General features: G+C 42.7%; 1 protein-coding gene across 2 annotated transcripts in view; it reads right to left on the reverse strand.

Annotated features, from left to right (window-relative positions):
- Positions 1-667: 667 nt before the first annotated feature.
- The window catches only part of lasp1 (LIM and SH3 protein 1), a 31,105-nt gene continuing 4,272 nt past the window's right edge, over positions 668-27,500 (reverse strand). Inside the window, exons 2-7 of one of the 2 annotated variants that reach the window (XM_084371869.1) lie at positions 21,577-21,671; positions 15,193-15,277; positions 8,837-8,944; positions 6,470-6,548; positions 5,370-5,464; positions 668-4,340 (exon numbers count right to left, since the gene is read on the reverse strand). In XM_084371869.1, the coding sequence (XP_084227995.1) occupies positions 4,167-4,340; positions 5,370-5,464; positions 6,470-6,548; positions 8,837-8,944; positions 15,193-15,277; positions 21,577-21,671 (636 nt within the window). In that variant the 3' untranslated portion in view covers positions 668-4,166. Of the gene's footprint in view, positions 4,341-5,369; positions 5,468-6,469; positions 6,549-8,836; positions 8,945-15,192; positions 15,278-21,576; positions 21,672-27,500 lie in introns of both variants that reach the window. The other variant, XM_084371868.1, reaches the window with a different exon arrangement.

Genomic DNA, 27,500 nt, shown 5'->3' on the forward strand with positions numbered 1-27,500 from the left:
GTTAATGTAAGTGCAAACAGGTAAACATAGTATAATAAATGCAATATAATAAAGTAAAACACCACAGCACACAAAGATTTTAATAAAGAAACAGAGCAATGAGTCTTCACCCCGGGGACGGCTCCTGGGGCAGCTGGAAGGGGAGTCCAAGGGGGTAGGTTGAGGGTTGTGTGTATGTGCATGTGTGTGTGTGTGTGTGTGTGGTGGTGGGGGGGGGTTTTGTTTTGTTTTTGTTTTCAATGTTTGCAATGGGGTCTAGTGGTCATTGAGGCCCTTTGGGAAGAGTGCCCAGCCTCTGGATCCAGATTCTCTCTGCCCTTTTCCTCTGTCCGCTGGTCCAGCGGTCGTTATTTTCCAGTCCTGTGATGATTAGGTTATTGACAGGGTGAGTTTGGAAGTGGTTAACCAGGTGTGTAGAAGTCTACCTTCCCCGATATTATACAGGTGTGGTTGTAATCTCGTGAGGATGGTGTGGCCCGTTTCTCCTATATAATGCATGTTGCAGGTGATGCAGGTGATGATGTAGGTGATGTTGTGTGAGGTGGGTGTGTATGTGCCTAATGTGGGGTGACCGGTTCTGCTGTGTGGGTTATTGATGAATTTGCGATTGGTGTACAACATACATCAACCTGTAACAACAACACAAGACAAAGCACAAACAACAGTCTGAGAAAAAAATGACATTTTATTGAATCTGCAGAATCATAAGTACAATTTGAAGTGCTGTAACAGGGCAACAGGAGATGATATCAGGTCCTTAAATCTGAGCATGTATCCAGAATGAGTTTTGAATACACGTGTATGTCAATATGCATATGGTATCTTTATTTTATTTTTTTTCATTTAAAAAATAACAAAATTATATCAAAAACAAAAACGACTTAAGATGAAATGCACAAAACCGGTCTGAATGCTAAACCCGATTGTGGATTACATGAGTTCACTCTGCAAAGTCTACAGTATATAACCAGTATCATAGAAGCAGGGGGTGATTCATCTGAAGCGCAGGAGCCTACAATGAAGGCTGAAGGAATAGAGGGATCTGAGCAGACTGGTGGACAGGATACGAGACAGAAACTGAATGGAAACAGGGTTATGATATGATGTTATGGTTCAGTAGATGAGTGATGCCAGAGCAGAAGAGCGGCATTTGGCGCAAAGAGGTTAACTTCCGACTAATATCCAGGTCAGACAAACAACTTGCCCTGCCTCGAAGCGGGGGAGATTTAGATCATCAGATCGCTGCCCTCTGTCGCCCCAGCGGCCTCGCACACTTACATCATCACACGCTCAAATTTGACTTTGCCCTCAACAAATCCATCCTGAGCCACACTCGTTACACAACGCTGGCTGTCTTTGGCCACTTTTTCTGTCAAAATTGACGCCCTCGAGACAAAAGACGGAAACGGAGGTGCAAGTGAGAACCACCAGTGTGAGTAGCTTTGTTATTAAATTAAATTTTGAGCGAACATCATCGGAAGCCAGGAACAACACTCAATTCACTTCAAGCCAAACCCTCAAGAGAAACACAACCGTGAGCTCTAAAAACAGCCTTCCGATCCAGCATCTGTTTTGCAAATGTCCTGTTGTCAAACACAGGTTAATGCAAAATACAGGCGTACATACAGTGTGTTCATTCACTCAGTTCGAGGTGGATTTTTTCTGATTCACTGACAGTTTTTCTCACATTAGAAAGTTGCAAAATGTTATGAATGTTCAACACTGACTTGCACCAAACAGGATTCTTCCAGGAGTCCACTTTTTAAATCATAACACTTCTCCCTCAGCCACATTTCACAAAAAATATGAACCACTTTTAATCTGCAGGCAAGCCACTTCCCAGAGCACCATGACCTGTAAAAACATTTTCCCTAACTTACCTTTTATGATACATATACAATTGTACAATGTCATCTAGCTACATAGTGAGAGCCTTGTTTCTTTTTAATAAAGCTGAATATTTTTGCTCCCCCCAGCCCCGCCTAAAACACCGCCCCGATCCCTCATGTCTGTGACAGTCACAGTGCATCACAGGAGAATGAAACAGCAAGAAAAGGGGGGGGGGGGGGGGATGTACGGTCAGGGGCCGATTGGATTATTTACACCACTGAGAAACGGTCAAATATCACGTTTAAAATCTAATAAAGGTCCTCACAGAAATACAGTATGCTGAGTGGAGGAATGATACAGCATTTCTGTGTAACAGCCAGCAACTTAAATGCTTGATTTTATGAACCAAACTTCCAACCACCAAACAAATGCAGGTACATTTTGGCAGATTTGCAAATATCAAAAATAGTTGACAACTTTTGGATTCACCTGCCAGAAAAAAATCAGAGCTTTGGAAGTGATAAACAGGTGACCAAAGCGCAAGAATAAAACGTTTCTTTCATGATTTATTTTAAATGCCATTCTGTCACATTACTCGTTAGTAGCCCCAGAATATTAAAGGGGCGCCATGTAGTTTTGGAGAAGAAATTCAACGTCAGAAATTTTAATATTTGCAACTTGAATGAGGTAATAACACACTGTTTGAAGCCAGAAAGGTGGCAGGGTCCAGCAAATACAAACAAGTAAAACAAAGGTCAGTTTGTTTATTAAGTTTGTTTAGAAATCAATGAAGATCTTTCTCCTCTGATTAAAAATTCTTTCTCAAAACTACATAGTGAACCTTTAAACAACATCATAAAAAGGCCTGTTCTGGCCAGAAACTACAGGCTTTAGATTAATCCCACAGCTGATCTAATACTGCAACTGCACAAGTCTTCTTCCTCGGTTCATAAATTGATTTGCTGGTTTATTTATTTTAATACACTTTAATCCTTTTTCTGTTGTGTTTTTGAAAATAAGCATCTTACAATAACAAGAAAGGCAAAAGAGGAACAGCATGAGAAAAAACGACAACAACATTTACCACAGCCAAGGATTCAACGTCTCTCACATTAAATGGAAGAAGAAAAAAAAAAGGCTGGAATGTTTCCTCACAAAAACAGTGGAATAAATTCAAAATAAAAAAAAAAGATTTGCAATATAGAGTTGTGCTTGGCCTTCTCTTTTCTCAATGTTTTTCTTTCATAGAGATTTTGTAGCATCTCATCTCTTTTCTCCAATCCTCGATCACCATAACTTTGTGATTCTCTCAGGACTGAAGGCATTCAGGCTACAAAAACACAGGAATAAGGGTGTAAATACAGCACATCCACACCGACTGAGGTGATGTATTCAGTGTGGCTGCCAGAGATGGACTGATAATGTCCCCTAACTTGTCCCTGATCCCTCCTGTATCCGACACGCCATGGGAAAGGCAACGACAGGAGGTGCTCTTCAGTTAGGCTACAATTTCCAGTTTTCACGATACCCGCAATGCAGTGCTGAACGAGAGGGTGCCTTCTTGAGTGGCGAGATGTGTGTCTTCATCTATAAATCTATTAAAAACCTCTCTGGAAAGACTGAGAACTGGCTGATTGGTGCAACAGGGTTAGAGGTTAAAGGAATGTACACAAGTCAAACACATTCAAGCTTATAGTTCTGATAAGACTGAGATTTCTACACTGTGTTTCCAGTCTGGCCAAGATCACGCTGCAAATTTAAAGAAAGAAAACCCACACTTCAAACTTCACCAAAGAAAACATTGCAGCTGTGTTGAAAAAGGGCTTTGTTAAAAACATAATTTCGTCTTCGTTTCTGCATGATGTTGTGTCAGGATTGCTTAGCGCTGTAGCTAGGATGGAGCTGTGTGACACGGCGTGACCCCCGACATACTGCGATGAACCATTATCTTTTAAGACTTTTCATTTCCACTTGTGACAGCACGAGAGCAGAGACGGGACTGGGGAAAAGATAAAGAGGACGACGGACATCCAAACAGAGACAGCACGGACAAACTGACAGAGAGGCAGGCAGGCAGACAGACGGAGAAGGACAGACAGACAGACAGATAGGCTGAGGGTGTCTGTGGTGGAGCTGAACAGTGAGAGCAGAGCAGGGATGCAGAAGGGGGAGGGTGGGGTTTCAGGGTCTCACAGGACAGGTTAGGGAACAAGAGTAAAATCAAGAGAAAGCTGCGTTAAGATGAGATGGCACTGGGCTTTTCCTTTCCTTCTTTCCCTCCCTTTCTCTACCTCCTCCTCCTTCTTTTTCTCTCCCTCGTTTTCTTTCCCTCTAACTCAGATGGCCTCCACGTAGTTGGCGGGCAGCATGCCCCGCTGGCCGGTGCGCTCCACACAGCCGTACATCCAGCCTTCGTCGATCTGCTGCACGTCTACAATCACGTCCCCGTCCACGAAGGACACCTCGTCCTCATCGGCGGCAGAGTAGTCATACACGGCCCTGTATCGCTTCTGTGGATGACAGGGATCGCTTCGGTTAGTTCCTGACAACAGCTGATGACAAGAGTAATCACATTCTGCAAAGGAGGTTATGTTTTCACCTGTGTCAGTGTGTTTGTTTGTTTGTCAGCAGGATTACACCCAAACTGCTGAACAGGTTTACACAAAACTTGGATGGAGGCCCAGAAACTACCCCACTTACTTTTGATCCAGATAAAAGGGACGGATCCAGATTTCTTTTTTGACTTTCTTTAAAATTGTGGGATGAGGCGTTTTTTTGACACTTTGGATCTTGATGAAAAAAAAGAATCTGACGTTTTTAAGTGGCTGGTATCTATGAGTGAGAATTACATGAGTAATACAATTTGATGCCGGTCGTAGATCTGCTGAGCTTAAATTATTGTTAAGCAGTTATGGGTGGTTTAACATTCAGAGTGATAGGATTAGGCTTGATCGCATTAAAGGGGCCTGTTGGGCCTTAGCGGAGGAGTGCAATGCTAGTTTATTATGATGATTATTAAAACATAATAACAAAACATAGTTTGTAGGCTTAGGCGGGACATTATCTGATATAAAATTTTGGATATCGCCAAAGCCTTGTAGTTTTAAGTCCCTTCATGCTTCTACTAAAGACAGAAATCATATGAATGGATAAATAACTAATGACTCATCAATAAATAAATAAATAATACTAGCAAGGAGCTACAACAGAACTCATCTCTGTAAGTTTGTGAATTATACAGAGATAACATGTGTCTGGATGGCTCTCTTAGCGGTACCTGCCGAGTACACAGCCTTGTAAAAAAAGTCTGTGACTAATGCAAATAAAGAGGTCAAAAATAAACAAATATTCAGTTTAATAGCAGAGAAAGTTAATAAAAACAGAAGAAGCTGAAGAAAAGCTGCTCAGAAAAAGTTTAAATGACCAAAAGGTGCATGTCGATGTTTCAGTTCTACTCATAAATAGCAAAAATCATGAGGTGTAAACATGTTTTTATGTAAATGTTTTACAAAATTGTGGAAGGACTATAGAGGCCTTACCCCAGCAGAGGGAGGAGGGGCAGCGACCTCCTGGCGCACTGGTTCAGGAGTTGGCTCACAGTGGTAGTTCTGAGAGGCTGCAGGCGGCTGGTAGGCTGCTGGTAAAACAGAAAGAGGAGCACATGAATGAGCTGTCTGTCTCAGATACCACACTCACTTGTAGACACAGAGAATTAAGATTTCAGTGCATAATACATGTTAATGCTGGGTCTAATCACTGATTGTATGTCTGCATGAAAAGAACGAGGAACTCAAAAACATGGCAAGCCAAGACGTGCATCCAATGGCTGAATGATTTCCCTGTTACACAACCTGCTGAACAATGCCTTTCTGTTTTTTAAGTGCAAATCAGGTGTGTGAAATACAAACAGCGTATACGCTGGTCATTCAAATCCTGTAGCGGTGACTGTTTCACTGACCTCTGAAAGCTTCAAGTCACTTTCAGACGAAACGTTCATCATGTTTGAATGAGATCGAGTTCAGAAAACAATCTCTTGGCTTGAGTGATGAATTAATGGTTACGCATGTAATCATTTACTGTAAAATTATTAAGATTACTTTTAAGATTTTGAAGTTCTTCAGCAATGCAATTCTGTATGGCTGAAACAAGGAGCAGGGCAGTGAACATGTTACAACCAAGTTCCTTGAGTGGTGCGATGTGGCAACACCCAGCCCGGTGAGCTCATACAGCCTGTGGCAGCAATAGAGCCAAGTACAGACACGGCAAGAAGCTTAATGAAAAATGTAAAGACAATGCTCTTCTCTCAGATTAACAAAAATGCCTGATGTGATTGTCAGGCAGTGAAGGGTTGAAAGCAAATTTTCCAACTCCCCTAAGTGGTATCGAGTGGTATCAAACATAAAGTCCCTGGTGCTCTTTTTAATGTAACTCTTATCTTGTTTGGTGTAAATTTCTTTTAATGCGTTCTGTTTTGAATGTCATTTGTTGTGTTCTCAAGCAAAGACACATTTCTGCTTTTTTGCCCACAAAAGGTACACAATAATCAAGATAACTGTCATCTGACTGATCAATAAAAATATTAAAAGACTTAGTAAGTTATATACACGTAGCCAAGTGTGTATGTGTGTTAGAGGAATACCTTGGCTGGGGTTGCTTGGCTGATGATGTGGGGCCTCTCCTCCCATCTTCTTCTTCTCAAAGTCCTCATGGTACCTAATCTGCAAAAGACAAGTACAGACAGTGTAAGATGAGAAATGAGCATGGAGACAGCATACACCTAGAACATAAAGAAGTACTTCATTGCTGGAAAGAGAACTGGGCTGTCTATGCAGTAGAAAGACGCAAATATTTGGTGCTACATGACCAGAGAAAACAGAGAAAAAAGGGGCTGATGTTTTCCCTTTGGCTCATATGGTAGAAAACCTACAAGGTGAGAAACAGACAATGAATGTGTGTATTTTATGCCAGCAAACGGGTGGGGGGTTCCGGTTGCAGGCAAAATGGAGAGAAATTTAACCTTGTTCATTTGCATATGTACCAACACGCTGAAAATCGGCAACATTTCCATTTCAAAGCTTCAAATCTACAGGTGCAGTCTTCTTTCCAGGAAGCTGTCAAGGTGCAGTTCACTTTCCATCCACCAGGTGTCTCCCACTCCCTCTACAGCTCCCCCTGTGTTTGTGGCTATAGGTGGGGCGCCGCTACGTGCAGCAGAGCCTCGGGAAGCAGCTTGACGCTGAGAGGAAATGACATCTCGGCGGCCGGAAGTAGAGTGAGCTCAGAGTTGCATAGCAACCCTCGCTGACACATCAGGAAGACCAGGTGAAGTGAAATAGGGGAACTAAGAAGAAGCTCAACTGCTCTAGAGTCAAGAGGAAACACTGAGAGGAAGAGGAGGAGGAGGAGGAGGAGGAGGTCATATGACAAAGCACAGCAAAACGCAACTTTAATCATTCATAATACTCTTCTCTCAAGTGTAACTGAGCATTCTGAATATTTTCCTCTGAGCTAAAAGAAGCACCTGCGCTCCAATTTCAGGTACAAAGAGTTCACTCTCCAGCGAGTGTGACAAAGGCAGCATTCAACGTTACAACATGAAACAGGGCCATGCTAATGAAACTGAAACTGAGTGACTGCTCTATGACTAAATAACCTGCCCCCCCCCCATTACCAGGCTGATAACAGACTGACTCACAGTGCCTCGGTCAAGATTTACAACCCCGATTCTGTCCGCGCTCAAAGAGCCCACTGTGCCGGCAGCGTGAGCGAGGAGTGTATTCACAGAGGAGGAGTGTATTCACAGACTGGATGGGATGACGGAGTGTTTGTGGAAGGACAGTGAGAGAACACAGCGACTGTTCTCGAGCGCAATATGCTAAGTGAGAGTGTGTAAAGGAGATTATTTTGGCTTGTTTTAAAGGAGCAGGTCGAACAGATGGTATGTGTGTATTTACAGGAAGTGGTCCGGGGCTGCTGCGGCTGCTGCTCCTAAACCTCCTAAATACCTCTTTGTGTTTGTTGCTTGACAAGAAGAAGGTGTCAGGAAAGTCGAGAAAGTCGACCACGAGTGAAAATCAGGACGCAAGTCTAGATGAGTAGAAGTTAATGAAGGCTTCACATTGCTGACATTCTGGAGATCGCTCTGAGTAAACTGGTTTGTTTCTTAGTGAAAAAAGAGGGAAAGCTGCAGGATTCCTCTGGGGTGGTTCCCTTATGATTGCAAACAGATGTCTTGTTTATCAAATCTGACTCAAAACACTTCACGATGCGCCAAAATACACCACTTGTTACCTTGATGTGGCTTGTGTGAGCGCTGTCATAAATACATTTAATATAAGAACATCTTCCTCTGTCTTCCACGTTTCCTTGATCTCAGACACGCAAGATCTTTCACCACATGAAAGCAGTAATTACCCATCACCCTCCACACTAATTATGCCATTAGCGAGGCCAGCGCAGAGCTAGTTATGTGTATAATGACGTATGTTTTCTGTGCCTGTGCGTTTCACATGGAAATAAAAAGGCCTTTACAGCTGACTTAAGCAGTCGGGGGGACACAATGTAAATGCTGGATGCATTTCTCCATCGCTGCTCTGTGTTTACAGAGAAATGGCAAATCAATAGCTGGAGCTGAGGGAGAGCGGAGGAGAATAGCATGTGGGGGGCGATTTGAGGAGAATTCCATTACAATAAAAGGAGGAGAGCGGAGAGCATTAACTGATGTCTGAGACGACGGGTGTCACGATTTTGATTCTAAGTAGGATCGCAAATTCTCCCAGTATTTTCTTCTCTCTCTCTAACCCTGCCTTCAAGTAGGATCCTTTCCAGTTTACCTCATATGGACCAATTATCCTCCTCTAAACAAATCCTCAGTCAGTATTGAGAGATTATAATCATATCGAGATAATTAGATACACATTTAGAGCTCTTTGTTATGATGTAGAGAGCTGAATAAACAGGTGGAATGAGGGGTGATCATCTCGGTCACTGGGCTGCTGACACTTACATTGCTGATTTGTTCCTGTGTTTTCTTCATTCTCTGGAACTCTGGCGTGTCTGCGACCACGCTGTAACCTTTCCCTTTACTCTTCTCAAAATCCTCCTTGTAACGAACCTGCGGAACAAAAACACAATCATGTCAGGGACAAAAAGAAAGTTCAAACACGCAAGGCAAATATTTTGTGCCACATTATGGCCCGAGATCAACTCCACAGCCAGATGAGCAGTTTCAATGTGTTTTTGTGTGAGTCAACAAGGAAAATCCGACAAACGCTGCCGAAATGATTATTTATAGATGTTCTGACCTACATTCTTTCAACATTTAGAGATTAAAGAAAAAAGAAAATCACCAAAGAAAAATGATGTCTTGATATTTTTCTGCTTGTTTGAAAAGCATTACAATTTTCTTAAAAGAAATTATGCAACGCTCTTCACCTTTAAAGTATCTGTGGTACTATTAGATTTGTTTACAAGGACCATAATATTCCACAAATAATCAGAATCATGGACCAATCAGAATAAAAATGCTTCACGTAACCACTTCTATCGGAAGAGACCAATCTGATCTGGCCAGATCTGAATGACATTTCAATCAGGGGTGTTGTGCTGTTGTTCAACAGGAAATGTTAGGACGCGATGTCGGTCCATCTTAAAAATTATATCCACCTTAATCCTAGCACGCAAGATACCGTGCGCAAATTATGGGCGCTACTACAACGCATCCTGTCAAGTTATCGGAAGTGGACGCGAATTCTCTTAGAGCAATTCATCCAGTAACCTCCCCAGGAATCTCATGGATTAACAGGCAGTGCAAATCAATATTTCTGGCAGATCAGATGCTTCACGGCTGGTGGGCTCACTCTACGTATGTGTCAAAAAAGTTAGATTGTGATTAAATGCTTTGTAAGCACACATCTTACTAGAGGGTGAAGGTTGCAGGTTTGTAGAAATACTGTCCATGCAACCACAGTTATTGTCCACCTTAAATGTATTTCACAAATGGATCAGTCCTAAGCTTTACTTCAGCCTAATAGAGGATTTTATTTGGCCTAATGAAATATTTTTACAGCGGGAGGGAAATGGTTTTACTGCTCACTTTATTAAAGCTGGACATGGTTTGGATCAACTCACATTAAAATGCTGAATTGTCACCTCTAAAGTACTTTCTTTACTGAGCCATGAAAGTTTAGCCTATATTTGAATGAAACTATACTTGTGCTGCTATAAAAATGTGATCACCTTTTCATTGTATTGGGTCAGTCAAGAGACCTACCTACCTAATAAGCAAACTGTTTCATGCCTAAACTATGAGGGAAGTACCGTCAGCATCAGCGGTGTGTGAGTGTGTGCAAAGACTGCAAGCTGGCGCTACGTAAAATTGCTTAGTCTTTTGTGGTGACGTCCTCTTCCTGTTTGCTGGGTAGGGGAAGGCCTTACATTCAGGACGTGGTAGCAACCATACATGGTCATAATGAGAGGTAGTGTGTGACAAACCGAGTCTGTGTCTATGTGTGTGTGTGTTTTTCCTGCCTGCCCACCCTGTCCTGACCCCGAGGCCACAGGAGGAAATGTCCAGCCCATGCAGCGTCAGATGAGTATCAGAAATTACAATGCATGGTGCTCTCTCTCTCCCTCTCCCTCGAGTAATCAAACCCACAACCGCCTCCACCGCTTAACAAACCTGAAACAGGAAGTCGGGTACATGTTTTACTTTCAAACTAAAACAGCTACATCAGATCTCTTCGGCACATCCTCTGACATTTCTAATTCCACCCTCACTGCTGCCTCTGTGGTGACTGCACCCATTTCCTACCAAAAAACAGACCTCCATCTCCATCCCTCCACGCAGTGTCTGACACTGCTGAGCAGACTGCTGACCAATCCTCCTCTCATCTTCCAACGCCTCGTGATGACATGACGTGGTTATGATTCACAGATAACGTGTGCCTGTGTGATGCAGTGTGATATCTGCTGTCACCCTTTGGGCGTGACGTCCACTGAGAAATTGGGGGTAAACTATAGCTGATTCTCATTCCACGGGAAATTATACACGGCTCTCAAGCCTGCGCACAAAGATAAGTCATGGAGAAGATTAATGTGGCCTCGACCCATCTTTGTCCTTCATCGGCCATCAGTCTACGTACGATCCTCCCCCTACTTTTACTCCTCGGTCCATCTCCTTTGTCTTTTTAGGTCCGTGCAACAGCTTCCTCTCCTCCAATCATGCCCCTGCTTTCTATCCACACCCCCACCCACACTCCCTTCTCTCTGTGCTCCTTTTTCATTCATTCATATTTTACTGCCTCAACAGCGGCAGACAGAGTCGTCCCATAGAGCTGGAGCTCTTCCTCATTATAATCTTTCTCCCTGCTTCTATTTGCATTCCTCTTGCTTTGCTTCCTCTGGGGATTTTACTTTTATCTCTTCCTCTTTCACCCTGCACTCCTCCCTCCCTCTATTTCTCTGTGTCGGTGCCTTCCTGTCTCTTCTCTTTTTTTCCCCTCGCTCATGTGCGCCTCATTGCTCTCCCTCTCCTCCTCCCCAATTCGCTCTCTCCAGTCTCTTTATTTCTCTCTCTCTCTCTCTCAGTCTTGCGTCTTTCAGTTTCCCCCCGCAAATTCTTGTAATGAGGTGTGACAAACCTCTACCCTGCTACCATAGCAATAGGTTTCCCGTGGCAACGCAGCGGCGATGGTGGTGAGGGGTTAGATGGCCACGGCTCTCCACAAACACCTTCAACTTCCAGACACAAACAAACTCGCAAAGACTACAGGAGAATAATACAGTAGCACTCAAGCATCATAGTGCGAGAAGTTTTTTCCCTGTCATCTTAACACAGATGTTAGTTGTATGCAATATTGTCAGGTTTTTATTATTTATTGGAATTTATTTGAGGAGTGAAAAAAAAAGCTTCTTTAACCTTTATAGGCCTAGGGCCCTGTGTACAGAGGGCGGGGTGTCTATTACACAACACACCATACAAGGGCATGCTAATCATGTAGCAACACAGTCATGCAGCATACCCACTAAACAGGAAGAAGCTAAGCTAAAAGCACATCATAACCACTTTTACTTAAACAAAACACAATTCCAACACTATGTAACTAACACAAAAAGCAGTAAAAATGGTGCGTGCCCACAAAGCGGCCGCTAGCTATTGTAGTATTTCATGCTTACAATACAAACGATATGCCATATAAAAGCTGAGACTCAACAGATTCAAAGCCAAAACAGTTGTATTTAAATGGAATGAATACCTAACGTGAAATGTAAGAAAGATTTAATACGTTTTACTGGCTTTAACATGAGGAATCTAAAATGGCACATCTGGAGATGCCACCTAAAAATCTCTCTAACTTCACTCTGCAACACTTCATTAGCATCAATCCAGACAGAAGGAACGTTCAGATATTGTACTGTGGATTTCTGGAGGTTCCAACATCTTGCAAGTGTTACCTTTACTTGGTAGCAAGATTTTAAATAAAGACCTTGTATTTGCAGAGATATACTCCATTTATTTTGGGCAAGTCTTTTTCCAAGAATCTAATCCAGTTCTAAACAGGTTAAAAATGACCTTTTGTTTTTAGAGGGAGGGAGTCTGGTTGACTTGCAGCACAATCAGCAGTTTTTTTTTTATTTCCCTTTCTGTAACCAAAAGCATATTTTGAGCTGTCTTTGCCAGGAGAGGACTGAAACTTCAAACTGTGCCCCTGTTTTGAATTAAATGATTTTAGAACAATCTACTTTCATTGAAAGCTGTGGGTATTTCTTAGTGAAATCATAGTTTCCTCTCCTGTGCTCTTCCCTGTGAGAGTAAAGGTCTTTATTCATGATCACGCAAATCCTTCAGCATCACACGCAAAAATCTTTTGCATAAAATTATTAGTGTGGTGACCATCATCAACAGACCGCCTATTACTGTATGATAGGTTGTTTGTGAGGGGGTGTTGGGATGTACAATCCATGTAGAAAAACACCATCTGTCCCTCAATCCCTCACATATCCCCCTACTACCACAACCCCCATTCCAAAACCCCTTCTCACACACACACACCCCAGTTTTATCCGTAGTGTTTGACACTGACACTCGGATAAGACCGGACACTCTTTGATAAGCCCTGCCCTGCCTCCTCTCTGGGTTTTCTCTTGAACTGTACTAAAACTTCCATTTTTGCATAATATGGCATTAAAATGTGTCACATCCATTCCAATGAGTTTTTCTTCGGTGATCACAGTAAAAGACAACTTCCTAGAGTACTGAAGAAACATGCCGCAGACGTCAGGCCTGAATAGGAGAAGTGAAACCTGACGTGACAGCCTTCAAGGTTGCCTGTCTGCCGACATAAGTAATAAAATGTTATCGTCAATTTATCTCTGATTTGTTATGCTTTCTTTATCTACACAGAGCCAATTATGGCAAAACATTGTTGAAAGTCTGTTGGCGAGCATAAATCTCTCTAACTCTATCAGAGCCATCTTTATTAAGGCAATAACACATGACCTAGTTCAGATGGATATTTTGGTCTGATGAGGTTTTTTTTTATCCTGGAATATATTTGGGTCTTTGTTATTTTAGCTTCTGCAGGAAGAGCCATAGTAGAGTATTCTGTGGACACGAATCAAACTGGATCTATGGTCACACAGCGCATCATTACTGGGTCACAGTAAACATAGTGTGGTATAAGAAGTACAATATTTATTAGGCTATAATCCAGTTTGCAGCCATCGTAAAAAAAGCATACAAACGACAGCCAGCTACATTAACGCTCATGACAGCAGCGGTGTAAAACAAGAGGCCTGTTCCAAGAGGTAAGAGCATGAGAAAATATTTGGTTTATTTCTGGAATGTGAGTTTGAAGAAACAGTGTGTCACCATAGAAAATATCCTATTTTTCCAGACTAGCCTGGTTCTTATTAAGCTAATTTTTAAGTCTACTTGGTTTTGGACACAGGAATCAATACTCAGCTGAAAGGCAGCGGTTTCTCAAGACATCTGCCAACTGAAGAAGCAAACAGGCTTATAACAAGCGTTAAATGACATTTATGCTGCAATGCTGTCTTACGTAACCAGCATTTTTTTTTTCAAACTGGCAATAAAAGGAAATGGAAAGTGTTGCAAAACAGATTTAGACAAGGTCAGATTCGATACTTCCAAACTGCATTACTGTATAATATAATTTAAGAGGTGCTTGTATTCCAGTCTACTGATATTCAAAAGACTGAACTGAGAAGACCCAAAGCCTCAGAAACTGAACCAACATTCAGTGATTAAACAACATTTGAATTAAAGCTGCTGTTAGTGATATTTTTTTCTTACAAAGTGTTAAATAGCTCTGTATTCCAACAGTAATCACTGTAATAACCTCATGTCTTTCTTCCCCCTTCTTGTGCAGTAAAAGAGAAATGAAATTTTCTGGTCTCCCTGCCCACTTTATCCAATCAGGACAGAGAACCTGATTAAGAGGCGGTTCTGTCTGCTCCTAAACGTGTAGAGAGCAGGATCCTCTCGTTTGTTGCTATGTCTGGTAATTAAGGCTTTTTCATGCGAGGGTGTAGAAAAATGGGGGAGGGGATTGCTAACTGCAAAATGGACAGGAAGTTAGTTAAAACGACGACTTACAACAGCTTTAATCGCAAACTGTTCTGATAATCAATTAATCAGTTCAAGTGATTTTATAGGGAAAAAGGTTTGCAGATTCCAGCTTCTTTAAAGTAAATATTTTCTGGTATCTTTACACTTCTATGACAGTAAATTCAACATCTTCTGGCCAAGACATCTGAGGAGGTGATTTAGAGCTTTTTGAGACATTAATCAACATTTTCCGACACTTTATAGACCAAACAACTGAGCATTAAGTGAGAAATTAATTAGCAGATTGACTGACGATGAAAATAATCATTTGTCGCAGCTCATCTCCGAGGCTGTGTACCACTAACTTGTAGCTGGACAGCCATTTTTCTTCCCTCGGCAATAACTTTAGCCTCTTTTTGTCTCCATATTAACATTCTATGTGTCATACTTTTACATTTCCAAGGACCTCCGGGCTCTCTCTTCAAGTCTCTTACTTGTCCATTGTGAGTCAATTTCATGCTTGACTTCTCAGGTCTGTCTTAAAGCTGTGAGCACGCACTTATCTTGGAAGTTCCAACTAGGTCTGAATTAGACTGATTACGTTATCTGAAAGTTGGCTTTGTGAAAGCATTTACTCCCGGATCAATTTTTAGGGCTAACTCAAGTCAAGCTTTTCAAATTAAACACGTCTTTTTATTGCCTTCCTACGGGAACGATGCCAAAATGTGAACAAACTGTGTGCGTTTCACAGCTGGAGTTTGGTTTGAGCAGCTACGAGCACAAACAGTTACCTGGCTCTGCATCATGCTCTGCTGTTTGAGTCGGAGGTTCTCTGGAGTGTCAGCCACGGCGGTGAACTGTGTCTTGGGGTAGTGTCTGTAAAATAAATACACAAAACAGCAAAGAAAGTCAGTACATAGTAAACAAACACAGGCAGATGTCAGCTTTACTCCCACTGTGACGCTCAAGCTGATACTCTAAGAGAGAAAAACAGCATAACTCAAGCAGTGTGCAGTCTGTGGCCCCACAGTGGGGGCATTTGTTATTCAAGGTGGTCCTGAGGTTGAGTTAGGAGACCCTGTAGACAAAAAGCATGTCAGTGTACAAACAATGCTCTGTCAGTGGGAGCCAAGGTAGTCTGAAAAAGAGGAAGTGCAGACGGGGGGCTGTGTGTGTGTGGGGGGCAGAGCCTCAAGGTTGCAGAGTTTTGGAGGCGAGCCATAGCAGGTGTGGAAAAAGCTTTCCAAGCTTACAAAACACAGGCACACACTTATGCACACACATACATACACACAGGCCCTGCCCTATGGGGGATAACAGGAAGAGGAACGGCACACAACAGCAGACACAGCAGCAGGGTCAAAGAGACAGTGGGTGAGTGTGAATGATGTCATGGGTAGCCCCCCTTTAGCAGAGCGTGACGGCGAGTCTTTTCTGAATGATTCTGGGAATTTTCTTGACAACCACCCGACCTCCTACTGCTCAGGAGAAAACTCTCTCCCTGAAAGAAATATAACAAACATAAACATACACAAGTAAGAATGACCACGCAGTTTCCACGCAGACATGCACGCAGACATGCACGCATGCATCGAGCAAGAGCTATTCATTGCACGCTCACTTATTGATTGTCTAAACGGCTGTCAACGGTTTGTGCGTGCCACGCATAAGTCAGTGTTTTTATACACTGGAGACTTCTGTGCACAAGTCGCCTTCAGGTCCACAATTAATGGTGCCTGCCAGTTCAGTGTGGTCCTTAAGGCAGCAAAAACACATGGCTTAAATCCAGCAGGAGAGGAAAAGCCCTCACAGCTTATCTAACTGCTCATATGGACTGCAGTTCCCAGCCTGCCTCAGGGGCAGGGTGACCTCAAAAATCTTCAACCGCTATCTGAGCCTCTGGGTAACCGATTTAGGCAATATTTTTACCGTTTCCAAGACAACACTGTAAACAAACTGAATTAGCATGCGTCCTGGTTTGATTATAGGATGTAAAAAAAAAAAAAAAAAACTTTAACAAAGGACTGTGGTTGGCGTTTTTTACAGAAAGTGCTGTTAAAAAAGATATATGAGCCACTTTAAAGAAACCCCAAGAGTTGGAAGCAGAACATGAGTGACGCCAAACAAGAGCAGAAGTTGACTGAAGTTGGCATCTAAAGCTCTGTGATTGTAACACGCACTTGATCCCTGCTTGCATCCATAAACACATGCAGGTCTGTGCATGCTCACACTTTTTACTGTAACTGAAACTACTAGCAACATTCAAACATAGTGGCTTTCTACGTTAGCAGCAGAGGCTAATCCAGCTAATCAAACAATGACAAAGAAGCTACTATTTTAAAGGGGCTCTATGTAACAATTTGTAGCAAAATAGTATAACTTTGATTAAATTAAATATAACACATTAATTAGTAAGCGTCAGAGGTGCTGTCAGCATATTTTGTAACCAGAGCCACGCGAGCGGTTTCCCTCATTTTCCAGTTTTTGTGCAAAGCTAAGCTAAACAGCTGCTGGCTGTAACCTCATATTTACTAGACAGACACGACAGTGACACTTCTCATCTATACGCGTTCTTGAGTTTCAGTAGCTAACGTTAATTCAGAAATGGAGTCGGCAAACAGCACAACATAGAAGCTCAACAGAGCTCCTTCAAACTCTTTTAAATTAGGACAGACCTCTGTCCTAATGCTCTCAGTTTCCTTTCATCAATATTGTAATTTCAAGAATAGAACAGCATCTCAAATGTATTTTGGGGTATTGGGATTTTGTTTGATGTTGTTACTGTCTTGTCATGTCCTTGATGCTATTTTGACCCCGGTTTAGCAGAGTCTCCCTTGAGGTTTTAACCCCGATGTGACATCCTAGTTAAATATGGGTTATGTATATAAGTGCGCATCTGTATGGAAAATGTAAATGGGTTCAAGATTTTGCTAAATTTACTAACTGTTTGCCATAAATTTGGCACTTTAAATGATTACTTTTAGGGCATTTCACCAGCAGTGTTTCTCTTTGTTTTTTTCGGGGGGGAATTTCCCTCGATCAAAGCAGGAAAACTAATAATATATGTTCATCTTTCTCTGGACTGGGGTGTGTCTAGTTTGTGGTGGATCACACACTTCCTTTCATAGAACATCACTGTGCCTGAAAACCCGTGCTTGTCTGAAGCCGAGGGTGTTTGCTGCCCGAGCCACAGACCCTCACAACCAGCGTCTGTGTTAACAGCGTTCCTGTCATCTTCAATGTCTCTTAAGAACTGTCCTTGCACTTAAGGGTCAGCAAATTGCTATACAAACACACAACAGGGTTGCAGATATAAGCTGAGTGACTCAGTGGTATCTTGTAATGTGTGTGTGTGTGTGTGTGTGTGTGTGTGTGTGTGTGCAACCATGCTCGTCTTTTCGTGCTTGTTTGAGGCTATGAGTGAGTCACAACAACACTCATGTATCTGTCAGGTTGTATAACAAGGTAATAAGTCGCAGACGGGAGTGGGTGACACATGCACAAACTCAGTTAGCCCTGTGAAGGCTAAAGAGGGAGTGATCAAAATGGAGGGGATGTACTGTTGCTGGGGTGGGGGAGTGACAGGGGCCACGCATGTGTAATCACACACACACACACACACACACACACACACACACACACACACACATAGACACACTGCCTACTGTGCAGGAGGGGAGGCCTGTTTGCATAGTTGAACCAGGAGATGTTGTGGCCGGCTTGACCCTGTGAGACCTGAAAAGGTTGTAATGCATCATTCAGCAGGAACATTTCTTCCACATGTACAGTATACAACATCCATCTCAACATGTTCAGTGACGCAAACACATCAAAACACACACATCACAGTTACAGCTGCCATGATCAGTTGATTAATTGATTATTTCATTCGGCTTCTTAAATGTGAGGATTTGCGGCTTCTCTTTGTCATTTGTGATGGTAAATGAAGAGTCTTTGTGTTTTAGTTTCCCAGACTGAAGGTCCTTTTGCACAACCTGTTCAAGGTGGGACTGCGCCGTTATTCTGCCTCGCCATTCTTTATAAAACGTACAAAGACGGTAACAAGGGTCTCTGTTGTTTTGCCTTTGAGCCAGCAGCGGAGGTAGTAACAGCTCTGAATCGCCATCTGTGTGAAAGAGTAAGCCAGCAGGACAGGACAGGGGTGTAAAATGCTGATAATGGGTTATGTGACCAACACAGCACTGGGAGGTTTCAAAAGCAACTGGCAGCAGTTGGAAGCCTCTACCAGGAGCTTTTGAGGGTACGTGTCCACAGCACCCATCATTTCCACAATCCCCATTCAATGTCTATGTAAGTAGCCTTGCATTGCAATCTGGTTATACTGGGAAACAGCACAAAAAGTGCTGCCCTAAGTGTGTGTTTAACGTCACACTAGACACTGTTTTCATGCCCATCATCGCCCATCATGCTATCCAAAATCAGTCACTGGGGCGGCATAATGCTGCCATCGTTTGGCTTGATGTGTGAAACTAAAAAAAAAAATCAATCCAGAGCAAAGAATTGTCTTGGCTCTGGTGGTATTGCACAATCTCTCTGTAACAAATCATAAACCAGGAAGCAACCAGCACTGCCATGCCACATCATGACCATGATTTTAATCTCTTCTTATTTATTAACAACAATCAATACTGACATCACATTTTGATGGGAGAGAAACTGGCACTGAACATGATAACACTACATCAAGATATCTGTGACAAGTTTTAATAACACAACATTGATGTTCAAATACATGTCTGACAATCAGTCATTAAAGCAGTGACCCACCAGTGGCTCCAGCAGTCTCCAGGGGAAATGAAGAATTCTTCTGTCCACTTATCTGCCCTCCTATATCTCTAACAACCCCCCCACCCCCCGTGACTCTAATCAGGGATGGGATTCTCAGGGAAGAGGTGGGTGGGAATAAAGGGAAAACAAACAACGCCTATATCAATTACCAAGGACAAATATAGAGGGGTAATGAAAAAGTAGTTATCCCACAGAATAATAACAGAGCGCGTAGCCTGCATTCCTCTCTTCAAGCGGGAGGCTCTTCCACTGATGATGTTTACTCGAACAAGGCTTGTTTTAAACAAACGGAAAGAGGCATAATAAACAAGCTCTGAAGGGCCTTGCTCCTGCTGGTTCAACGAGCGGAGGGGAACATCGGAAGCAGGAAAGGGAAAAGAAGAAGCCACTTTAGTCCGTGGAAACAGGTGATAGGAGGACGACACCTGCTGAAGGAGATGTGAGAGACTGGACGTAGGGACAAATTACTGTATTTTATCATCTGATGTAAGCTTATAATAATTAGGCCTTGGCACAGGTGTTTGCACACCTGGGTGGAGGTTTGGTGGAGCTGTGCTGAGAATTTGCTGTAGTCACCACACCTCATGCACAAATGATTCATAAAGGTGTTGTTGTGACTGCACATGGGTGCTAAATGCCAACATCGGAGGGAGGTCAGGGAGATCTCAGTTAAGCACAGCAAAAACTTTGTACCATGGATGAGGTGCTTCAATCGTTAAGTATATGGCCGATATTACTCCTAATAAGCAAATTCCACAAAAGTACAGTGACAAAAACAAAATAGGAGCATCAATAGGCCATTTTTCATTCCATGTCAAAAGAAGAAAAGCACAGGTGTAAATAATAAAAGCAATGATGATTTGGCTCAATGTCGCTATGACTCAAGGGAAATTTTGAATAAAACACAGCCATTGTTAATGTTATTAGTATGTGCTTTTCTACCATGACAACCCACAACATCCAACTGCAAGCACAGATGCATTGGCTCACCTGGGAACTGCAGCGCAAAGCATTTGGTTAAAACTGGAAATTATTTGCATGTATGTGGCGTTTTTCCCTATCAAATCTACAGACTGATAATGTTTTTTGTTTGTTTTACTTTCTCAGGTTAAACTGACCTCTAATGGAGCTGGAAACATTTCAGCTACAGAGGGAAATGTCCATTTCATGAATATATACGTTCTGATTGCAGATTCTTAAATATAAGTCCTCTGTGACAGTAAACTGAATGTCACTGGGTTGTGGACTAAAAAAAAAAAAATATTTGAGGATGTCATCTTTGTCTTTGGGAAAAACTGATCAAAATCTGGTACTATTTTCAGACATTTTGTTCAGCAAACAACTAATCAATTGATAGAGAAAATAACTGACAGATTTATCTACAATGAAAATAATCATTAGTTACAGACCTGGAATATATAGAGGCAGGAAAAAGGTATGTCATTCAAGGAAAACTACTGGAGTTCCTGTAAGTTTTTAAATCAGTCACACCCTGTTGGATTTAATCACCTGTACCTCCCGAGGAGGGAGATTTTTTAATGACTGATCATGGCTAATAAAACAAAAAGAGGACGACATTAGCAAGGCAAAAAGGAGCCTTGCACCTTAATGCTCCATCAGACACATGTTCCTTTCTTGAAAAACAGACAGAACAAAGTGCCGTGTTATCTAGACTTGGCGAAAAAGACTTGCCCTGGGCATTAATCATAGAGGAAGCCAAATTCTATAGAAAACAGCTGACCACAAGGTAGCATACTGCTATATATTTTCCACTGTGGTTGAGAATTACAACCCTAGCATGACGTGTTGATTTATTTGTTTGGCAACAAAAGGGCACTTGAGGAAAAATGCAAAAGAGCTTGTCAGAACATGAAGCTACGCCTTCTCTCTCTCTCTCACACAAACAGGGGAGAGGAGGAGAAAGTCATTATAAGTAACGGCAGAGGGGGATTCCACGGATTCCTGATCAGCCTTTAGTGTGTGAGTATGTGCTGAAGCGTGAGTGGACATGCTAGTTTTCAGAGAGTCCGCCTCTGTCACTGTAGAGGAACTTCAGGAATTTCCTTTGTTGATACCCCCCCCTTTCCCCACTAAAGAGGAGGGAGGCACTTTCCCACACCACATATAGGCCTTTTCTCTAAGGGGGGAGCTGGAATAGTCACTGATAAACAGCAGAGGAGGAAGAGAGGGGGCCTTAGCTGGGTTGCAACATGAACACACACACACACACACACATTTAGAGAGTCCAATTTCCATGTGTGGACAGATTAAACACTGCTGTCAGTGTCCGTGGGATGCAGGCTGAGTATAAAAACATGACACACGCTCGCTGACACACACAAAATGATGATTTAGGGACAACTTACGCATTGCAGTATGGTCTCTTCTCGAAGCCTTTGTAATTCTTCATGTTTAGAGTCATTTTGCAGACCTCGCAGCTGAAGCATCTTTTATGCCAGTACTGTCAGAAAACAAAAGAGACAGAATAAACGATGAGGAGGGTGATATTTGAGATATTTGTTTCACCGTTATTGGGATCCAACAGGAGAGCCAAGCACACACAAACAGCCTACTAGTGCAGGAAAGCTAATTGAATGAGTAAGGCCAGAACTACTTTTTATTCCCTTGAGGTTCCACAGAGACAAGAGCTGGATTAAAGACAGAAAGAGTAGTGACTGTTAGGACTGTGAGGGGAAACAAAAAGTGCAGCAGTTAGTGTATGCATGCCGTTACAAACGGTTACAAAGAAACCAACATCCCCTTTTCACAGTAAATTGTATGGTTGCTATTTATAAGTATATAGAGCTAGACCTGCTGGTGTGAGTGATGAGAAAGAGCTGCGAGTGATGTGATTGACAAGTGTGCATCTGCTTTTTCGCTCTCTAATCTGATGCAATCAATTTTCACGCCTTTGTTACAACCAAATGTTTCGTTTCTATTATCTACATATGCAACAACAGTGGTCATTTTCACAGCTTGGTCTCAAAGTGTTTGACTCTGTTTCTGTCTGCTTATCTCTGCAGGCCTGGATGTCTCTGCTGCTCCTCCATCCAGCTTCACAAGAGGTCGTGGATCCATCTCCGTCACCACCACCACCACCCTGCTTTCTTCCTTCCGCTCCCACCCACCCACCGCCCTCTTGCCTCCTTTCCTTTTTCTCTCCTGGCACTGAGCTGATCTGCGGCCTGAGGGTTCAAAGGGGGAATCATGGGGAGGGAGGATCGGAGCAAACTGGAAGGAGGGAGGAAACATGAAAGGAAGGAGCTGGAGAGCAAGAGGAAGGGCGCAAGCAGGGGAGGGGTGGGCAAGAGAGAGAAAACGCCAGAGTGAAGCAATGATCTGGCTCCTCGTGCTATCGTCAGGGGAAGGGAGGGAGGAGTGCAAAGACACGGAGAGAGCAAGAATGGGAGGGAATGAAAGAGGGAGTCCTTATTAACATGGCCTCAGGGCGCTCTGTCATCCCTCTCGTTCTTTCAGCCACTCTTTATCACTTTCTACACCAATTGCCCACACACAAAACGCTAATCTTCCCAACAAACAACGCAGAAAAGATGATTCAAAACAGAGGATGAAGCTGCAGAAACACATCAAAGCACAACATCATGTTTCTCAGTGTTTTTCACACATGCATAATGCAAGTATGATTCCACGCGGCCTTCTCGGGAAGCGTGCATTAATGACAGAAAAATCCATCACTTCCCTCCGTGCAGTGATACAGCTTGATAATAAAGCATGTGTTACAGTGCTGATAATCAGCTGGTTATAAATCACCAGGATGTTGAGGTTTGCCGTCTGTGAAAGCTGCAGATGGACGCTAGACACAATCATGGCAGCGGCGGCGCTGTGAATGAAAGCACGACCAAACACACAGCACAATTCACTTCCTTTATCGAACAGGAATATGGCTTCAGGCTGGATTTAAAGACAGTCTCGCCTCTTCTGTCTGGATGTAACAGACCACCCAGGGTGGTATGCGATGACAACAAGGAAGGAAGTGTATGTGTGTGTCAGACATGTGTGTTTGTAGCTGTGGGCGAGCAATATTGTACTGAGGCATAGAAAAGAGGAGGCGCACAGTGGAGTCTGGGCTCTGTTCAGTGGAGCTGTGATCCAAAGCCAAACACACTGGGCCAAGCCTTCGAAAGGCAAACTCCTTATCCCACAACAACCCAGTCGGGGCTTGAGGGAGCTGCAGATGGACACATCGTGTTACTCTTTCCATTGCTCGCCATTGTTCTGGCTAGTACTGCGATGGTAAATCCCTCTACAAACAACAGCATAGTGCGGGCAGATTCCATTTCCTCTAGCTTCAGCTGATTTGCAGCTGTGGTGGCTGCCATCTTTACATGCACACAGTCTGGTTCATCTACGCGTCATGCAGCAGCCCAGTGTAACACTCTCCACTGACTACTGTTATTTCCCCAATTGTGTCATAACGGTAAACCAGACAAACTAACACAGTGTGATCCTAAATGAGAAGTGTGAATGTAAATGCTGTTTGGGTAAAGGTGAAACTATCAACTGAGCATGGACTTTGAATCTTGTGTTGTTTCCCAGAATAAACATTGACCTTGAATCCATTCCAGAGAACAAGGTTGCTGAACTCAACTGTTTAGCAAACTATGGCTGAGCCTCGCCCAACCTGCTAACCCACATTTCGCAAGGACAACCCTCTTCACCCTCCCGCCCTTATACTGATAACGTGACCCTCACAGGGGAACACAGGTCCTACTCAAACTGCTCAGAATAGTGCAGGCTAATAAATCAGTATTATATTGTTATCATGATATGGCCTAATTGTTGTCTATTCATGATTTTCTCTACTTGCCAGACTGTTAGACTAATTCTTATGCTTGCATTTACCCACTTAGTCATCATATCCACATTACTGATTATTTACCAAAACTCTATACAAACAATAATGCCAAAAAAGCCCTAATGTGCGATACTCTAATGATTTTGGGGTGCTTATATGAGTAGTAATTCACTTCCTGACATGATCAGGATGGCAAAATATGGATCCTTCATCTCAAGTGACCTCTTTTAAGTCGATCAATCTTGGTGTAGGCTCTGATGGTGACCATGATTCGTGAGGATGGCTTTCATTCTCTCCCCTGCCCTTTTCTTTTAAAAAGGTATGCTGTGTTCAAGTCGAGTTTAAGTTAGTAATGCTAGGCTTTTACAAAAATTGTCAGACTGAAAGCCTAAAAAAGCAATGTATGTAGCTGTGTAGGCGTATAACAAAACCAAAAAAATCATTTAAATGTGTGTTCTGTAATATTTCACATTTATGACCATTTATTCTTTGGGTTATCGTTCACGTAGGATCATTTTACTCAAAATACGGTCATTTTAAGTCTCTGGTGTGATAGTTAAGCATTTCCCATCGGGCAGCTCTGAGTCATACTACAGAGATAGAGGTTGTGCATTGCAATATAACCTAAAAATATCACAACATTATTTAAGGCAATACCAACCAACCCTTCAAGCATCTTCTTTAGTTGAATGGTTGAACGCACATTTTGATTTCATTTTGCTCAGCAGTGGCTGCAGTTTCCCACAGATAAAATCAACGTTGTGCAGGGAGGTGAAATACAATCACAAGTGGTCACTTGAGACACATTTGAGACGCACTCTAATGCCAGGCATGAACCGCCACCCATCTCATCTAAAGCATATGCAGTATCTGGTTAGAATATTTTAGGTTTTAGGATTATATATTAGGTCCAGGATTAAGACAAACAGATGCCAAAAGGGGGAGGAAGGGGAAAAACAGATGTGGGGGTGAGAAACATCCCAAATGTGTGTTAGAGAGGCCATGCAGCAGTTAGCCCTGTCCAGCTCGAGGAAAACCTGGCTCTCTGGTGCCAAGGCAGGATCTGGCAGTCAGCTGGAAAATGAGGACACTGCAGAGATGAAGCCCTAGAAATAAAACACCCAAAGAAAAAAAAAAAGCACTGTCTCCCTGCATCAATGCAGCTCAGGGGCACATGTGCGTCTCTATGTGCGTGTACATGATGTGTGTAGTACTGTATGTAGGTTATATGTCTCAGTGCATGATGCCTGTATGTCAGCAGGGATCCAACGCTCCAGTCAAGAGATAAAATGCTCAGTCAGCCTCAAGTTGGCCTGGACAAAAACCCTGGAGCTATCTGGGAGGACAACACAACCGCGGACACAGAGAGGGGTTAGTCAGAGTCTGACCAGGACAGTTAAGTGGCCGGCTAAAGGCATTAAAATGCTGTTGTGTCAACCACTTCCTGTCAGTATTAGCGTGTAATCGAAACAGGGCTGATTTCTCACTTCTCTCCACAGCACTGGTAGGAAACAGTGGTTGAGTACTGAACAAGTGACTATATAATTTTATTTTTAAGTGAAATTTAAAAAAGTCTACTCGATCTATAGACCGTGTTTAATGGATTTTCACAGTTCAGTCTACTGGTAGCTGCCAAATTAAGCATCAGGGTAATTTAGCGCCTTGTAACACTGAAGGACATCCCTCGGGATTCTGATGAATTGTTTCATAACTCTTAGTCAAATCAGTAGCAATTAACTTCAGTCTCAAACCACATTGGTTTAGGCTTTTATTGGCTGATTAGGCCAACAGTTTGAAAGATGCTGTGATGACTCAGATATTTATTAAACCAACTGTGGCTAAATAAATCAAAAACGCCACCATACACACACATACAGCCTTTTCATACAATATAATTTCAAAGTGGACTAACCCAAATTTTAGCCTAGGGCTTGCTGGTCCTGCTCTGGTGGGGTTATCACCAGAGAATCAAATAAACACGGGGCTAGAGTAGTATTTAACCCTCAGTTAACAATTTGTGTGTGAAAAGGACTCCATTTACCTCGGAAGTCAGAAATCGGCACTGGGAATGACATCATACCTGAGTTGACACGATTCAGTACAAGTCGGCAGAACTGTTCTAGTCAGGACAGTCACAAACTTGTATTGCTAACCTTTGTTAGCAATACTAGTTGACAAGAAGGCATTACACGGTATTTTGTGCATACAAACATCGTCCTCAGATAGAAGTTGGACAGAACTGTGTGCAAAACCGATTTCATGAGACACAAATAAGACAGAAGTGCCAATAAACTGTATATTCTATAGCTTCATAGGTGTTGATGTGGGTAACAGCCATCTTGGATTTTGAGGTCTGGATTGGTTGGTTTCCTGGATGGAAATCCGACATCACGGGACGTTCATAAGTTAAGTGAGCGATGAGGAAGAGCTGCGAAGTATGTGATTGACAAGTGTGCATCCGCAATTTCGCTCTCTAATCTGATGCAATCAATTTTCACGCCTTTGTTACAACTAAATGTTTCATTTCTATCTTCTAAGTTATCCCAGGGTCAACACGTAGCCCAGGGCTAAGAACAGCTCTGGAGTAAGAATATGTGAAGAAAAAGCACCACACAAAACCCCAATAGTGGGCTCTTTACAGCAGCTTACTTGGTGCACGTGAGTGTGCAAGATTATCCATGCATAAGATAGTACACGCCTAAAGACAAAGTGCCCACATCTGGCTGGTGCTAATAGAGGAAACTGTAACTCATTAAAACACACTAGTTAATTATAAGCCTACCTGATGCCATTCATTTTTACCCAAGCTGAAGGCTTTTTTGCTGGCCAGCAGGCAGGCAGACAGTGATTTGAACAGACATACTATGCTAGAGTAGAGAGAGCACTTAACACACTTTCCAAACCACTCCAGACTATGATGTGCACTTAGAAACATGCACACACACTGCGGCCCCAGCAATGAGACATTCACAACAACGATCCCAGCAGAAAAGCTGCGAGACGAGAACAGTAAAAACACTGCTGCCTCGACATAAATCATCTATATTAATTCCCTTAACAAAACGTCCAATAATGCTGTTATGTCATGTTCGCGGGGCTTCTTTTGGATAAAAAAATGTCTCTTTGCATTCCTTTGTATGAATTCCTTGCAACTAATACATCTGTCACAGATTGGGAAAGCAAAAGAACTAGTTGCACTTGTTCCCATATCTGACAGATGTCCAAAAGGGGAAGAACCTGTCCACTCACCCCGGAGTCAACACCTCAGGTGATTTTGACTGAAATGTGTATTTGTGACTGTGAGTCAGCAAAGGGAGGTGTACTGGCTGGTGGCTGGACAGATTCCTCTCCTCCTGTGGCTTTCGGACAACATGAATCAGCTCTCAGAATAATCTGTCTAAATATAGGCGAGGCGGTAGACAAATTCCCCTTAAAACTGTGGTTTAAAGAAACGTGTTCACACTGGTCCATCAG

The sequence above is a fragment of the Pagrus pagrus genome (assembly GCF_965226575.1).
Source record: "Pagrus pagrus genome assembly, chromosome: 13".
Lineage (NCBI taxonomy): Eukaryota > Metazoa > Chordata > Actinopteri > Spariformes > Sparidae > Pagrus > Pagrus pagrus.